General features: G+C 42.3%; 1 protein-coding gene across 1 annotated transcript in view; it reads left to right on the top strand.

The window, feature by feature from the left end:
- Nucleotides 1-17,157, top strand: part of EXT2 (exostosin glycosyltransferase 2) — a 108,669-nt gene that overhangs the window by 21,092 nt on the left and 70,420 nt on the right. Inside the window, exon 7 of the mRNA XM_084894494.1 lies at nt 362-455. Within this exon, the coding sequence (XP_084750620.1) occupies nt 362-455 (94 nt within the window). The remainder of the gene's footprint in view (nt 1-361; nt 456-17,157) is intronic.

Below are 17,157 nucleotides of genomic sequence, written 5' to 3'. Positions count from 1 at the left end.
CTCCCCGGTTTCTGCTCATCTCCATCTTCCACACTGGCTTCATTACTGTTGCCGGAACATTCCTGACACGCTGCTTTCTCAGAGCCTCTCACTTGTTAGTCCTTCTGCCTGGAGTGCTCCTGCCTCAGGTATTGTCTCACTCCCATTCCTTCTTTGTCTGCTTTGCTCACTGTCGCATTACCAGCACCTGGTTCCTAACAGGGTCTCCATAAATATGTGCTGAGTAACTGGATGGCTTCGGTGTACAGTCTAGCTGAAGGAGGTTTGTCGTTTCTGCTTGTGAGAATTAAACAGGCAACGTATATAGAAGTGCTCTGTGAAAGGGCTGTACGTATGTAAATTGTCCTGCTATTGTTTCTAGAGCCTCTGTGGTTGTGCCAGAAGAAAAGATGGCAGATGTATACAGCATTTTGCAGAGCATCCCCCAAAGACAGATTGAAGAAATGCAGAGACAGGTAAGAGGCCAAGCAGTAATTAAGGTCCTCTCTTTTCCTGAACCCCTCTAGTCACAAGGGCCAGTTACCCCCTCTGGTGGGGATGCCCTACATTATGTCAACCTGCGGAAGAAAGGGGCACTTTCCTGCCTCCTTTTCTACATCTCTCTCCTGCTTTCTGACGCCCCTTTTCTCTGTGCTACTCTGAGACCTTCTAAAGCACTCCTCTGCAGTGTCCCTTCTCTGAGTATTGTATGTTCCAAAAATGATCTCTTCTCCCAATCCCGTATTTCTAGACTGGACTGATACCAACTAGAGGTGAGGTTATCAGGTTGAAGTAATTCCCAGATAGGTATAAAGGTTTAGCTACTAGATGCCAATAGCACACTCTCATCCCAAGTTGTGACAATCAAAACTATCTAGACATTGCCAAATGTCCCCCGCGAAACAAAATTGCTTTGATTGAGAGCCACTGTTCCATTGATAGTTATAGTCTCAGCTCTCTAAGGTTAGAGAGAGTTCTTTTGTTCTATAGGACCCTTTCCAGATTACTGTCTATCAGTTTAAAACTGACCTTGGCAGGAGTAGCTGAAAAAAATAGCATGCAGCTGGTTCTGGGAAGTTTTTACACTTTAGTGAATTCTCTTTGGGGAGGTCTCATTTGGATGTTTTTGTAAGACAGTCATAAACCTCTTGCCTCAGTGGTTGATCCATAGAGCCTCTGGTTGGTATGCCAGAGGCTGAGGAGCCCAGTGATTTTTTTTGCTGAGCAACTCAGAACAAGTTGAAGGAGCTGCATGGACAGTTGTAGCCAGCAGAGGTCTCCATCCACTTTTAAGTGACTCATTTTCCTTCTGTGTCAATGTTTCCAAGAAATCCTAAATCCTAAATGCCATGAGCTGCTCTGGTAGTTCACTCCGACATCATCCTCAAAGCCCTTCTCCAGAAACTATTCTTTTATTGAGGAAAAAAGTGCTCAGCACAGGATTTTGCTATCTCTAGATGGTTTCTGAGTTGACCCCAAGAATGGGTTGGGATCTTGATGAAGAGATTGCAGCAACATTTTGCAACTTAGAGATCAGCATCAGAAAGGCTGCACTCTGATCAGTGTATACAGTGGCCAAAGTCCTTATTGTGCCTTGGGAATAAGCCTGACAAGAAGAAATTACATGTTCCCCTTGGCCTTAGATGTGATAGTAAAACAGCCATAATGTGAAATACAGGGCTAGAGCCTAAAGTAAGAGCTCTCAGTAAGGTGAGATTTTTAAAGGAAAGTACAACCAATGGCTCTGTTATCTACCCTGAAGGGCAACAAGAATGCATTGGACAGGCTAGGGATAGCTTATTATTTGTTGTTGTTGTTGTAGTTTTGTGGGTAGGTTAAAAACCAGTCCATTCAATTGGTAGAGGATAATAGTTAAAACAGTATCAATCAGTTTTCTATTGTGCTATGAGCTAAATTAACTAGTTGATTAATTTAATGAAACCCTAATTAAGTGTGGGTTTTTTTCAAGGGGAGATGATAGGAGTTAATAAAAAATCTGTGATCCTCAGTCTCAAAGGCCTAACAATCATCTTGTAGACATATGGGCGTGAGCACAAAGAAAGTTGAGGAGATGGTGCAGATTTTCCAAAGTACATTAGGGGTCTGAAATAAAAGGAAGAAGATATGGGTAGTGATCGATTTATTGGAGAGGTGGCATTTGTGGAGGGCTTTAAAGATGGAGTGCCCATCAACCATCTTTCTCACGGTGGAAAGCAAGAAGAAGTGTGCAACTAAATATTTTTCTATAGTCAAAAGGAACATTTCATATCCCCAGTCCCCCTTGAAGCACAATGAAAAAGAAAGCAATCGAGGATCTTGGAAGGCTGGATAGACACTAGACTGGATAGTTAGAAATGTTTGTGTAGATAGGGAGGAAGGTGTAAATGGATCCCTAGTTTTATCTATTGAGTGGAGTTTCCAAACATTGTTTTATTGGTCAGTGGCTCCACCAGCAGTGACCTCTAACCTCAGCCACACTAGGAGGTGGAAGTCAGGAGCCTGCCTTGCCTTTGAACTCTTCTTTGTACTCAGTTGACTCGGAGGCTTTGGGGTGGCAGAGACATTCAGCAGCATCTTTCTCTCTCACCTTTAATGCTTAGGTACGTTAAAATATTAGTTTCTCTTCGGTGTATTGCACTGACTCAGTTTGCCTCCATATTTTCCTACCATGCATACCAACTATTTGGGCTGCAGAGGCATTCTTGAATATATAATATAATGGACTGATTAAGAACAACAACAAAAAAAAGCTTCTATTTAAGAAAATAAAACCCCAGGCATGTGGTGCTATCACCTACCAGGAGGGAGTTAGGCCTGGAGGTGGTAAAGGAGAGAGCAGAACAGACTACAGGATAGCAAGTATGTGTGCACTTCATTCCCAGGAGCATCCCTAAAAGTAGGCTCTCATTTTATCTTGTTTATACATAATTTCAACACACTGAATTATCCAATTTCCATAGAGCCATAGTATAAAAATCACAAATTTGAAGGGGTGAAGGACTACAAGTGAGGGTCTCTGAGATGGCTCATCTGCCAGTCTGGCGTGAACTGAGAAGGTGGAAAAGCTATTTTAAAAATATATATCTTTCCTGGCCGGGATGGCTCAGCAGTTGAGCAATGACCCAGGAACCAAGTCAGGGCACACGCGGGGGTTGCAGGTTCAATCCCCAGTGGGGGCATGTGCAGGAAGCAATTGATTGGTGGTATTCCTATCTCATTGATGCTTCTGTCTCTATCCCTCTCCCTTTTTCTCTAAAAAACAACATTTAAAAAAATAGATCTCTGCACATTGGACATACTGCAGGCAGTTTTGCAGGCTTGACTCCATTACTATACTCGGGGTGTATCATTGAAAGATGGCAGAATTCTACAATTCAAAGAAGTACAAATTTGTTTGTATTGCATATATTGGATTTCTGAAAATGATTTTCACCATCAGTTTGAACATTGAACATAGTTCTTTTCCTTCCCCCTGAAGCTGTTATTGATGTGGTATCTTAAAGTATAGGAAATACAGAAATTGATATTCCTTGTGATGCCCTTTAATTTTTAAGCAGAGATTTAAATTGTTTAGTATTCTATATAATAAAAGGCTAATATGCAAATAGACTGAACGGCAGAACAACCAAACAACTGGTTGCAATGACGTGCGCTGACCACCAGGGAGTGCATGCAGAACATGGCGAGCATTGACAGTAGGCAGCAGAGTATGGAACATGGCAGGTATTGGCAGTGGTGGGATGGTGGAGCAAGTGAGTGGGGGTGCCAGACCAAGGCTGGGTACCAGTTGCTGTCAGTGGGGCGAGCCTCTGGTGGTTACTGAAAATTCTTTCGTACCGTGCACCTCAGTCCTACCTGGCGCTCGCATCTGCTGCCAGCGCTGGCCCCACTAGCACCCATAGCCGGTGCTGGAGCCACCACTTGCATCTGCCTCTTGCACCCACTGCCAGCACCCAGTGCTGGTCCCGATTGCTTGGTGCCATCAGCGGATGCAAGTGGCGGCTACCGCCCTCATTGGTGGCCCTGATTGCCCCTGAGGGCTTCTCAACCTATCCCTGCTCCTGAGGGGTGATTGGGGCAGCAGCTGCTGCTTGTACCTGATGATGGCACCGAACGATCAGGATTGGTGCTGGGTGCTGCAGCGGGTGCTAGTGGTGGCTCCAGCACTGGCTGCAGGTGGGAGCAGGGCTGGCATCATCACTGCATGGGAGCGGCAGCAGCAGGAGTGAGGCTGCTGGCAGAGAGAGGACTGGAGACTGCAGCAGGAGGGGCTGGGCAGGGGAGCAAAGAATGTGCCTAGACCCACCCCTGTGCCCACTGCAGCCTCATGGCCCACGGTTCCTTTCAAGGTGCACGAATTTGTGCACTGGGCTCCCAGTGTGTGTGTGTGTGTGTGTGTGTGTGTGTGTTTAAAAATATTGGCTCATGTATTTTATAAAGTTTTCTATCTAAAATGTTTGTTTTTATTTTTTAAAAGTGTTTTTGTGATTCACTTAAAGTGTTTTTGTGATTCACTCTTTAAACAGAGTAATGAGATAGGCAGTTGGAAGAGTAAGATGAAGCTTTCATTGTGAAAAAAAACAAAAACAAAAAAAAAAACAGGATAAAGAGACGTAAAGTAATCCTCCCAAGACCACACAATATGTGAGGGACAGACAGGGAGCCTAACCTATTTTGCTGCCCACAGAGTATTCAAAACATTGTGTGGTCAGGATTGAGACTGAAAATCAGGATGAACTTCCCAGTAATTCAGACTAACTGCTTATTAGATAGTCTTTAAAAAGTTATTACTTGAGACATTTAGATTGGACACATCCCTGGAAATATATCGTAGAGACTGTGGAAAAGATTTCACTTCTAATTTCCAGAATCAATATTGTAACGCCTGTCATTCTTATCCCCCCCAACTGTGAAAATGAAAAATTTTTAACTGAACTCTCAAGGCTTTTAAAAGATGCCTAATATCCGTGCCTCCCTTTCTCCCCCATACTCCAGCCCCAGCCTGCCACTCCAAGCCGTTTCCCAATCTCTGCTTTCATACTTGCCCTGAAGAAAGGTGTTGGATTGCCTCCTCTTAAACAAAACACATTGGCCCGATCCTGGAGTTGTTCCTGTGAGACAGACAGCCATGGTTCTGATACAGAGTCCGCTCCGTGGCCAGTGGGAGAGCCGTGGGGCTGAGTGTACTCACTTCCTGGGATAGTTTCAATTTCATAAGACTTTTCCAAAGCACCGTGTGCTCTGTGTTTGAGTTTTTCTGAAGGTATAACTCCGCACTGTGGGGGATGCTGGCCCCTGTGTGTTACGGAAAGCAGGATAAAATAAGGACTCGTTTAATTGGAACCCTTAAGGAAGAGCATTTTTGAGTGTTTTAACTCCCCCCCCCCCCCACTTTAGTATTTAAAAAAAACCTATTGGAAAAAGACTTTTGCCAAATATCTGATGGGAAGCCAAAAAAAGCATTTTAATAGAACTGTCTGAAATTTATAGTACACCAGGGCCTGTAAATAAATTTTCTTGTCTTTAAGGTTTGGGCTGATTTGCAGTTATTTTGTATAGCTTCGGAGATTTAAATCCTCACAGGCCAGATGGAGGGACCATAAAGCTGCTTTCCTTGGCAACCTTGGCCTACCTTGTCCCTGGCAAACATGAATGAGTAGTCTGTGGAACTTAGTCTGTAAATGCTCTCGTACCTTATTGTGATACCAGCTTTAATTGTTTTTGTGACTTTTCCTAGAGCAGCCCACCTAAATAGTCTCTAAATTTAAGATAAAGTCCTTAATTTCATAATGCGAACAAATCAAATATGTATCAGACACCTGCTTTGTTCGTAGTTGAGGGAGATTTTAAAAGGGGGATCCTGTCTTTAAGAAAGCCCTCAAGAGTGTTGGGACAGCACTTTCAACAAAATACATCGAAGGCCGGAAGGGCTGTGTAGTTACTTGTGGCAGGGGTGAGGGTGTCAGGGCGGGTAATGCTATGTTAGTGCACTGACCTGTGAGAGACTCAGTAGGTAAGATGGAGCAGGTGGGGGTTGGGGGGGACTTGGAATACCAGTAGGGAACTGAAAGAAATTCTCTGTAGAGAATTGAAGGAAAGGATAGTAATGACAAGTGAAGAGTAATGACAAGATGTGTGATGAAAGGGGAAAAGAGTTTCAATCAAGCAGATTGAAAAAAAAAAATATATCAAAGAGTTGGAAGGGACCTTAGAAAAGATTTAGCCCTTTCCTCATATTTTACAATCACAAGTAAGCCTTGGAGTTTAAGTAAACTTGGGCTATCAGGGCCAGAGCTGAGCCGCTGGAACCCAGTCTGGTGATTCTTTCTTTCTTTCTTTTTTTCTTCTTCTTCATTGTCACTGCAGTGTTTTCCAAACTGAGGACCATGATTCATTAGTTGCTCATGAAGTTAAATCATTGGTTCAAGTCTGGCATTTTATTTTTAAATAATGAAATATGATAGAAAGGAAAATACCATCATCTTACCTAGTAAGGGTAAATATTTCTTGAAGCCTTTCAGTTATATATATATGTATATGTAGGGAGTTGCAGAATAAAATGTGTTTATGTGTTTCTTAGTGTGGTTCCTAGTCCAAAAAGATTGAAAAATGCTGGTAGGGAAAGCTTTTGAGTTGGAGAAACCTGAGTTCATAACCTCAGCTGTGCTGTCTTACCAGCGTTGTGACTTTGAGCAAGTAACCTGACTGTTCCAAGCTTCAGTCTTTCTTCCCTCAGGCCCGGGACTAACGGTACTGTAGAACAGTCATATGGTTCAGTGAGTGACTTGCTTAAAACATGGAGATTCGGGTCTGTCTGCTCCAGGCTGGCAGTGATTTGGGAGCGCTCCGCCTGGGCCTGGGTTTGAATATTGGAAGGAGCCTCCTGGTATGGAGTTTGGGCTTCAGGAACCACAGTGAATTACCAGCGCGGATGTATTATGCATTTGCTTCTGGGCTTGGAAACTGGAAAGATAATTTATTCCTGTGGGTTCTGATACACTCTCTGCATCTTGACAAGGAGGTTCACCTCTGTTTTTCTGTTCGAATCAGAATTGCTTATTAAAATAAGTGGTTTTCTAGCTGGCCTTTAAAAAAATTCATTGGCACATTTGGATAAAGTACTATTACTTTTTCCCCTTTCCAGTGAGAAAAAATAAAATCTTATTTTAAGGCTTTTCCCCCTCTTCTAATGTGTGTCTGCCAAATCATGATTTCCCCCCCAAGTTTTTTAAAAAAATGTATTTTTATTGATTTCAGAGAAAAAGAGAGAGGGAGAGAGAGAAACATCGATGATGAGATAGAGTCATTGATGGGCTGCCTCCTGCATGCCCTACACTGAGGGTCAAGCCCACAGCCCAGGCATATTCCCTGACCAATAATCGAACTGTGACCTCCTGGTTCATAGGTTGACACTCAACCACTGAGCCGTGCCCACTGGTCCAAATCATGATTTTTGAATTAAAAATTTGCAAAAGATAAACTTACAGAGAGAAGTTAAAACTAGAATTGACATTTTGGGTGCTGAGTAGTTGAATCAGAATTTACTGGGTCTGAGCTAAAAAAAAAAAAAAAAAAAAAGGATTTTCATGTGAATTTAAGTCAGGTATCTTTTAGAATTAGCTCATTGTCGTCTTCTACTGAAAGGAGAGCTAGTTCTTCTATATGATCCTCCTGTGCTCTCTTCTTCCCTTCCTTCTCCTCCTCCTACCTCTGCCTCCCTGCCCCCGCTCCTTTCTGGCCAGCTCCATCCCATATTTGAAATCCCTCTGGAGAGCAGAGAAGAGAGCCTCATCCCAGATGATTTGGGCCAGGGGCTAAAACACTGCCATAAATCTGCAGCTCATTTTAATGCCACTGTTAAAACAGTGTGAGCGGCTGGTTTCCGTGGCCCCTGCCCTCTCTCTTTATGGGCTTCTTTGGCTCTTCTTTTTAAAGAGGCCCCGCGGAGTAATTTTAAAGTTCTTATCAGTTTGCTGACAGCTATATGGGCCTTTCTGCCGAGGCCAGGAGCTCAGGCAGGCGTGTGAAACTTCTGATATTAAAATTGGAGAAAAATGCCAGGCAGAAGGGACTGGGTGGTGCAACCTTGATTTGGAGGTAAAAGACTAGCCAGATCATTAACCTTTGCAGGTCTGGATCTTCGCCATTGCGGGATTCATTGTTTTTGGTTGGCAGGGGCAGGGCAGTAAGGGTCAGGCAAGGGAGGATTTCGCAAGGGCTTTTATATTTGTCCTGATTAGAAGTGCCGTTCTGTTGAGCTCCAGCAAGTGAGCTGGGCAGCCCTGAAGAGCTAGGGGAGCCAGGTTTAAATGTATTTTTTCCCTAAAGGCCGCCGGACTGGCTAGACCTCTGCACGCCTGTCTTCGCCAGCTCCAGCTTGTTGTCTCTGTGTCCACAGCATCACTTATCAAATTTAAAGGGACTTTCATCAGGCTGCTTTGCTGCCCTTTTAGACCCGTTAGCTAACCCCCAGTAATCCTCGCAGAGTGCTCCCTGGAAACGCCAGGCCCTCTGTAAATGTCAGCCTGCCATGCTTGGCCCTCTCCCCTCCCTCCCAGACCCTCCCAGAGAAGTGGACTGGAAGCCGCTCCCCCCTCTCCCCTACCACTCTTCCTTTCTTGCTTTGCTGGAAAGCTCCTGCAGCAGACAGCTGAGGGGAAGGAAAAACCATTACCTGGATCTAGGCCAGCAGCGTGATGGGAGCTTCAAAATCTGGCATCTTCTGACCAGAATGTTTTTCCAGGCATTTCAGAGAGTGCATCCTTACCCTCCTCCTTTCGGCTTTCCAGCCTGGCTTTCCAAGGGGGTGGGGTGGGAGGAAAGTGCCCTCGCAACGGGCTTCATATCTGCCTGTCCTTTTCCTCCTCACTACAGCTTTTTAGGAAGGGGTTAGTAGAGATAAGCAAAATCCAATGGATATATATTTTCAACTGTTCTGCCCCGTTTGGCACAAACGCATTACTTTTCTTTTTTTTCAAATAGTTTTGGACACGAGCAGTTTTGCAAGTGTGTTCAATTTAAAATAGCCATTTAGCCGAAACCGGTTTGGCTTAGTGGATGGAGCATCGGCCCTACGGACTCAAGGGTCCCGGGTTTGATTCCGGTCGGGGGCATGTGCCTCGGTTGCGGGTACATCCCCGGTAGGGGGTGTGCAAGAGGCAGCTGATCGATGCTTCTCTCATCGATGTTTCTGACTTTATCCCTCTCCCTTCTTCTCTGTAAAAAATCAATAAAATATAGATTTTTTTTAAAATAGCCATTTAGCTTGAGGTTGGGGTAAAAAGCAAGGAATTTTTGTAGTAAGTGAAATTATAGCACTGTTGAGGTAGGATTGATGATTTTCATTGAGCAAACAATAAAAAAAATACTGATTTGTTTTATTACTTGTGTAGCTCCTGAGGGGAGAGTAATTAGGTATAAAAACCTAACAAGCAATAAAACAAAATAAGGCCCCAAACTCCAAAGCTAGAACTGCTTTTTTATACATTGCTGGGGACTCAATTCATACCCTGTAATTACTAAGAAGTTTAGTGAACTGGGTGCTATTGCTTATGGTATAATTTTAACAAATTTATAAAAATATTTAATAAATAAATATCTTGGAGGTTCTCAATAAATATGATTATGATTATTCTTCAATACACAGCCTTTTCAAGGGTCAGGGTAGATGCTTCATTGGGCATTGGTTAGCTTCTCTCTAAAGAAAACCATGGGTTAACCCCTCGTGAGTTCCAAATATGGGGTGTTGCTTTGAAAAATGGCCTCTGTAATAAAAGTATTAAGTATTAACTTGCAGCCTGTATAAGACTTGTCTAATTCTTTGGGGCTGGTTTCCCATAGGGGGGTATTTGTGAAGCATTTCTGAGAAATAATTACTCCCTACAGGAAAAGTAATTCAGACTTTGTGAATTCATTATATACCTACTCAGAAAAATATCTAGGTTTGTTTATAAAACAGTAACTTATAAATTATCAAGTGTTGATATGTTCGGTAAAGAATTCATTGTTTCAAATCTTCTGTAAGGGTTAAACTGATCTGTAGGATTTCTGCCTTCATTTACAAATATTAATATATATGACTAGAGGAAGGATGTTTGCTGTCCGGTCAAATTAGCACATTGCCTCTTTTATTATTATAGATTATATATTTATATATTCAGTCTCCCACAGCATTGCAGAGGTTGAGAGAATTTGGAGTTGCTTAATTATTTTTGTCATGGCATAATTTTCAGTTTTATAATAGCATTATCTTATAATTCTGTGCTACTGTTCTTGAGAATGTATGACAATAATCATGTATTCATTTATTTTCACTTAAAAACCATTAAGCCCTGGCCACTGTGGATCAGTTGGTTGGGCATAGTCCTGTGCACCAAAAGGTTGCCGGTTCAATTCCCGGTCAGTGTATGTGCCTGTATTCCAGGCTCCATCCCCGGTAGAGGGCATGCAGAAGGCAGCCAATTAATGTTTCACTCTCACATCGATGTTTCTCTCTCTCTCCCTCTCCCTTCCTCTCTCTTTAGATATCAATAAAAAAAAATCTAAAAAAAAAAAAAGATCAGGGTTGGTACGGAAGTAGCTTCACAGAAAATAATTTCTGATAGTATAGATATCTCTCTCCTTGTAACTTATAGGAGGTAATTAAATATAACTTAATTTGTTATATTTAAATGTGTACTTCCCATTTTATTAAGGAATTTAATGGTAGGGAAGCAGTTCACTTGTTATCTTTCAGATTCCAATACTTTTTACTAAAAGGAGAAAGTGTTTTCTTGTCAGGTATTTGAAGTCCATATATGTAGTGAAGTGTTTTTAACTTTAGGTAGGTTGTTTTGACCAGGTCTTGATCTTCTAAATGTGTCACTTGTGTTCTAGGAAAAGCTTGCAGTTTTTGGTTTCAGCTGCAGACTGAGGGCTGAGCTCTGCAGTGAGGCATTTTGGCATTTGATGTGAACGACTGAACGTGATGGCAGACTGAAGGGTCAGAATAACATCCCGAGGGATTGAGCGCAGTGCGAGGGAACAGCGGACCTGACTGTACTCCGTTTGGCTAAGAATAACCACAAATCGGTGTTCTCCCAAACCACTTTGCCTAGCAGGTTGTAGGTAACTTTACGTATGACATAAAGCAAGCATAATCTTTGGAAATCTTTTTGGTATAACTCACAGATGGGAAACCATGGAAGAAGAAGATTTCAACTGTCTAATTAGCTACCATAGCTGTTTTTAACTGAGATGAAGTGGGGATCAGAATTCCCTGGGGATTTTCAAACTTCATACATCTCTCTCACTGTCACTCAAATTTCTAAATGCTCTCTCTAGAATCTCTGCCATGATGAACCCTGAGTCACTCTTATTTGTGGGTGTATTGTCAGCCTTCAGGTGAAAAAAGGGGGGAGGGATTGAGAACCTCTGACTTAGCATGTATAGCTATTTCAAACTTCTCCGTCTGTTCAAAGTCCCAATTTTGGGAACTTACCTTGGGGTTCCTACTCAGAATCAGAAGGAGAGAGCACACTGATGACACTTAATCAGAAGGTGGGGCTTTCCGGCAGCAAACGGCTGGTAGAGGATTCCTGTGTGGCTGTCAGGAGAGAAGTGACACTGTTCTCAATTTCTCCTTCCCTGAGAATACATAGGGACAGTGAAGGCCTCTCATGAGCTGACTGCTGAGTTAGTGTCCCCAGCCAGTGAAAAACCTGCCAGAGAAATCTCCTTCGCTTCTCTGGAAGCGTTTCAACACGGGCAGCAGTAGAGGAGAGAACGCCACCCTAACATGGCGTGACATGATGACAGCTCTGGGGAATGACATAAGTTTCCAAGCTCTGTCTTCTTCGTCCCCTCACAGATTGTGTTTGTGTGTGTATCTTAATTAAAAGAGGCAGGCCTTTCAAGTGGGCCTGGTTGGAGGGAGGCTTGTTTTAGATTTGCCTTCTCTAATCAAACAAACCAATGCTTGCTTTCTCCGGGTTTTAACATAGCAAACATGGGAAATCTCACCCCAGGCAGATTCCTTTGCAACGAGTTGACCCAAGTTCTGCTCTTATTTATTTATTTTTGATGACAGATCCTGATTAAAGGTTTCCAATCCACCTTTCAGCTCTTTCATGGGAGCAGTCAGGAGAAAGCTGGCCAGCTGCTAATCACTATCCAGGCTCCCTGGCTGGACCTAGGGAACAGTGGGACCCAGAGGCGCGGCGCGGGTAACTCAGAAATCTGGACACGGCAGACCTGAGTCCCCCGTCTCTTAGCTGAGAAGGTTTGACCAGGCACCGTTTTATTGGTCAGTGGCTCCTGCTTTAGTAACCTTTCACCCCTATGGTTCTTGGTGTTGCAAGCCACTGGCCTGCCTTGCTTTTGAACTCCTCACGGCTCCTGCCACCTCAAAGGCTCCCAGTCAGAGGCTCCTGTTTTGCTTGGGATCTCTTCTCACAGCAGGATGTCAGCAGTTGGGAAAACTGATCCATCCTTAGAACATTGACATATCTGAAGGCGATACCCCTGAGACTCGAAACCTATGGCTTTCTATTTCAGGAGCTGTCCGTCATATGTCAGGAAACATGATTCAGTCTCCCCCTTTTCCTCCTCGGTCCCTTCTTGTTTCCCATAGGACAGGAGATCATAACCTGGGAGCATTCCCTACGAGTATTCACAGAGTCCTCCCCCCCTACCTTCAGGCTCTTTCACCTACTTTCATTCTGGCTTGCCCCAAATAGCATTAATTTTTTTAAGAATTTTCCTTTTACGTAGGACTAAAACATGAAAATTATGTTCATCCTTAGTGTCTGGAAGTATGGTTATAAAGATGACATACTGAAAAATTAATGGGGTTTACATGTTCCAACCTAGTGCTTGCATATTAGAGGAGCCCTATTGTAAGATAGCCCTGCAGTGCTGAAACCGGTGTGGCTCAGTGGTAGAGCGTCGGTCTGTGGACTGAAGGGTCCCAGGTTCGATTCCGGTCAAGGGCATGTACATTGGTTGTGGGCACATCCCCGGTGGGGGGTGTGCAGGAGACAGCTGGTTGATGTTTCTCTCTCATCGACGTTTCTAGCTCTATCTCCCTTCCTCTCTGTAAAATATCAATAAAATATATTTAAAAAAAAAAAAAAAAAAAAAGATAGCCCTGCAGTACTTTTCACTGTCTTCTTGATTCCATTCTACTTTTTGGGAAAATTAACATCTTGCAAGAAGACAGAAATATCATGGACTGCCCTCCTACATCTGCTTGGCTTCCTGCCTACGGAACAGGAGTGAGAGCTTTAGTATTGAGAGGCAAACCCAGGGACTCACGGATGTTAGATGACTTCAATATAGCTTCTCTGGCAAGAAATCAAACTTCTCCTTCTAAGAATATTGATAGCAAATGCCTCTTCTACTCATGACGCCTTTAGCTTAGAAAGGGAGCAAATGATCTCCGTGGAGGTCCGCTGCTTTTCTGGAGTTCAAATAGAATATTACTGAAATCTTTTGTAAAAGGACACGCTGGCAAGGTCTTTTCCTGCCTCCGAGAAAAGGTTGAGTTTTTAGCAGGTATCCAGGTTTCAGAAGAGCCAGGACTGATTTTTGCCACCATCTTGCTTTGTGGCCATAAGCTTAAGTTTTCCAGTTGGCGCAGGGAAGGGGGAATCAACATTTCTCCTGTGTCTGGTGCTGTATTGGGAGCTTCCTCATGGAAATCTGATGAGCTACTTATTATTCTCATTTTTATAGAGGAGGGAAGCGAAAGTTAGAGGTTAATTGATGGCCTGAGGTTACAAAGTTTATGCAGCCGACTTGGGGATTGGGAAAAGTTTGTGGCATGTGATTAAAAAGTATGAAGTTTATTTATAATGCTCTATTTTCCTTTGTTTAGAGCAACTTTTGAACTTCTTATTATCATCTACACTATTTATTAAATGCCCATGTTTGGTAAGATACTGTACATGGTTCAGAACTGTACAAACCATGGTCCTTGTACTCAAGCAGCCAGCAATCTTGAAGGGGGAGGTATGCAATGTCACTAATGTCTGTATTAGTTTGCTAGGGATGCAGCACAAAACATCATAGACCGTGTGACTTAAGCAACAGAAATTTATTTTCTCTCAATTCTAGAGGCTGGAAGTCCTAGATCAAGATGTCAGCAGGGCTGGCTGCTCCTGAGCCCTTTCTAGTTGGTTTGCTGATGGCCATCCTTTTGCTGCCTCTCTGCATGTCATCCCTCTGGGCATGAGCACCCCAGGGACCCTCTGTGCATCCAGGCATCCTCCTCTCATAAGGACAGCTGTAAGGTTGGATCAGGGTCCACTCTGCAACCTTATTTTAACTTAATTACCTCTTTAAAGCCCAATATTCAACTATAGTCAAATTCTGGAGTACAAAGGGTTAGGGTTCCAACATATAAATTTTGAGAGGTCACAGTTCATCCCATACCAATGTGCATGTAAGGTACAAGAGCCAAAGTCAATAGGTGTCCTTTAGTGGCTCAATTGAGGTTAAGAGGGGATTACTGTGGAATCAACTTCTGAGGTCTTTTTTCTGAACCCCACTTTCAGCTTCTTACCAGGTATGAGCAGTAACAATAATGTGCATCCAAAACAGTGGCTGAGGAGGAATGGGTAAAGAACAATTTAAAAAATATATATTTTTATTGATTTCAGAGAGAAAGGGAGAAGGGGAGAGAGATAGAAACATCAATGATGAGAGAAAAATCATTGAACTCCTGCCTCCTGCTCGCCCCCCCTACTAGGGATTGAGCCTGCAACCTGGGCGTGTGCCCTTGACCAGAATTGAACTTGGGACCCTTCAGTCTGCAGTCTGATGCTCTATCAAAACAATAATAAAAACTGAGCGAGGGCAAATGCTCAGATTTTACATTGTTTTGTTTTGTTGGAAAGGTTCTTAGCAGTAAGATTTTTTTTCATTGAAATTGAAATATCACAATTCATGTTTTAATTACAGAGAGGGAAAGTTAAAAGTATAGGAATATGAACCAGATGGAGAGCTTTAGGACTTTAAAAATGCTTTAGAATTCAAAAAAGATTTAATAATGCAGAAAGCCTCTTTTTGTGATAAAGGCGATTCTTCATTCTTAAGCTTGTGTCATTCAAGATTGATTTGGGGGCAGGAGAAACGGAGGATAGTAAAAGAAAAAGATATGTAAAAATATTGTACTTCTTTTTCTAACGAGATTATTAACTTAGTCTATAACCATACATGCCTACTGTTTATACATCATCTGGATCACACCACACAACACGCACCCCAACTTATACATGTACAGCTGGGCCTCACCTAGTCCCATGTTCTAGTTCTTTCTCTGAATCCTTTCTCTGATGATAACTCAGGGTTTTAAACTCTTTATAGGAATCAAGCATGTAATCTGATGCCATGTGAATTGTAAAGAGCTTGTAAATACATACTGACCCTTGGAAAAAACACCTAGTCTGATTAAAAACTAATGAACTTAAGCAAGCACACTGCTTTGCCCTTAGAAAGTATTGCCATAGACTTCATCATTTAGACTTCTTTCTCACATTTTTGGGATGACTAAGGAATACATTATGTAGCGTAGCCATTTTCTTTGATAAGTATAAGTGGAACTAACTGCATATTAAATTTTTAATCACTTGCCGTAAATATAAATGCTGTGACTGGAGGTAAGCAGAGAAAAGCTTTGCTTCTAAGTGGCTGAAATGTGCTTATATATGAACCTTTGAGAATTTTCCCACCAGCGCTGTTTCAGAATAGTGTTTGGGTACTGGTCCATGTACTTGCTTGTTTTCCTAACCTTTGCGTGACTCATAGTTTGGTATGTAAGAATGAGATCCTTTCCCTATACAAAGGGAAAGTTGTGTCTTCAGCCGTTCTTTTGGGATAGGACTGCCCTGATGTTGAGAGTTCTTCAGAAATTCTTGAGACAGTACTAGGGAGACATGGCCTGGAAAACCATGTAAAAATGTCTTCATCGAAGTGCCAGGAGAAGGAGGAAATGAAGAGGTGGCTATCAAAATGCTAGGCATGGAGAAAGTTAGATTTACAGAGGTAAATACCTTGTAGCCAGCCACGAGACAATGTTTTGAGCAAGTTCTCAAAGTTCTGAGAAGGATGAGAAAGAGAAAAATCCATTTAGTGTGGTACACTCATAACAACATTTGTTACTATAAAGTGATTTTTTTTTCTTTTCATTTCCTATGTGCCAACTGAATAAAGACTATTTTAAACAAGACAAGAAAACAACAAATCTGTAGATTCTAAATTCTAGTGTATTTTTAGAAGGCTGGGAATGTGGGAATGAGGTAAAAATAAAATTGAGACTGAATCCTAGGAGATACTAATTCCTAGTAAGAATCACTGGGCTCTATAAGATCCTGGGAGAAGAGCAAAACCATGCTCACTAAGGTGTGATACTTTGGATCTTGCACTTGCATTTAAAAGTGTTCTCAGCTCTCCCTCTGAGCAGCATAGCTTAAAATAGAGACTCTACTGGGTAAGTCACATCTAGTCCTGCATTGTTGCTGCTGCTGGGAAAATGAGTGGTGACATTGACAAGGGCATTCTACCTTAACCCATGCCAGTTTTCCAAGGCACTTGAGCCTTACTCTTGAGGGACTGCAGGACACCAGTGTAAAGAAGCCGTGAGAACCCACAGAAACCCACTACCCTAAATCTGTAGTGTTTATGGGCCAATTTCTTGAATCTTTGCCCTTCAGTGGGGGCTAGTAAATTGTTAGTTTGGCTGGGACGGTAAGTTCCACCCCCTAAAACATCAGGGAGTAGAGAATATACATCCTGATTTTTGTGTTAAAATTGTCAGATGAGTTAGCAAAGGGGTGATGGATGATGGGGAGGCAGCTGACGTCTATCTGAAAGACTATGAATAATCTGGACTGTGAGAAGTTGGGGTAATAATAATTGGTGTGTGTGTGTGTGTATGTGTATGTATGTGTGTGTTGTGTGTATAATCTTACTAGGTATTGCTGGGATGTGAGAGTTTGGTTTTTTGTTTTATTTATTTTAAAAAGTATTTTGTAGCTGGTTATTTTATACATTTTTACTTTTAGTACTGGCATGTTTTTAGCTGATTCTCAAGGTTTCTTAAGAGCAAATCTATGGAAAGCTCTAGGGTTTATTTTCAAATTTTCAAATTTCTTTCTTCTCTGTTTTCTTATTATACTAATTTTTTAAGATATATTTCAT

This window comes from Pipistrellus hanaki, assembly GCF_964339955.1.
Source record: "Pipistrellus hanaki genome assembly, chromosome: 9".
Classification (NCBI taxonomy): domain Eukaryota; kingdom Metazoa; phylum Chordata; class Mammalia; order Chiroptera; family Vespertilionidae; genus Pipistrellus; species Pipistrellus hanaki.
This window is presented reverse-complemented; position numbering and strand designations above follow the sequence as displayed.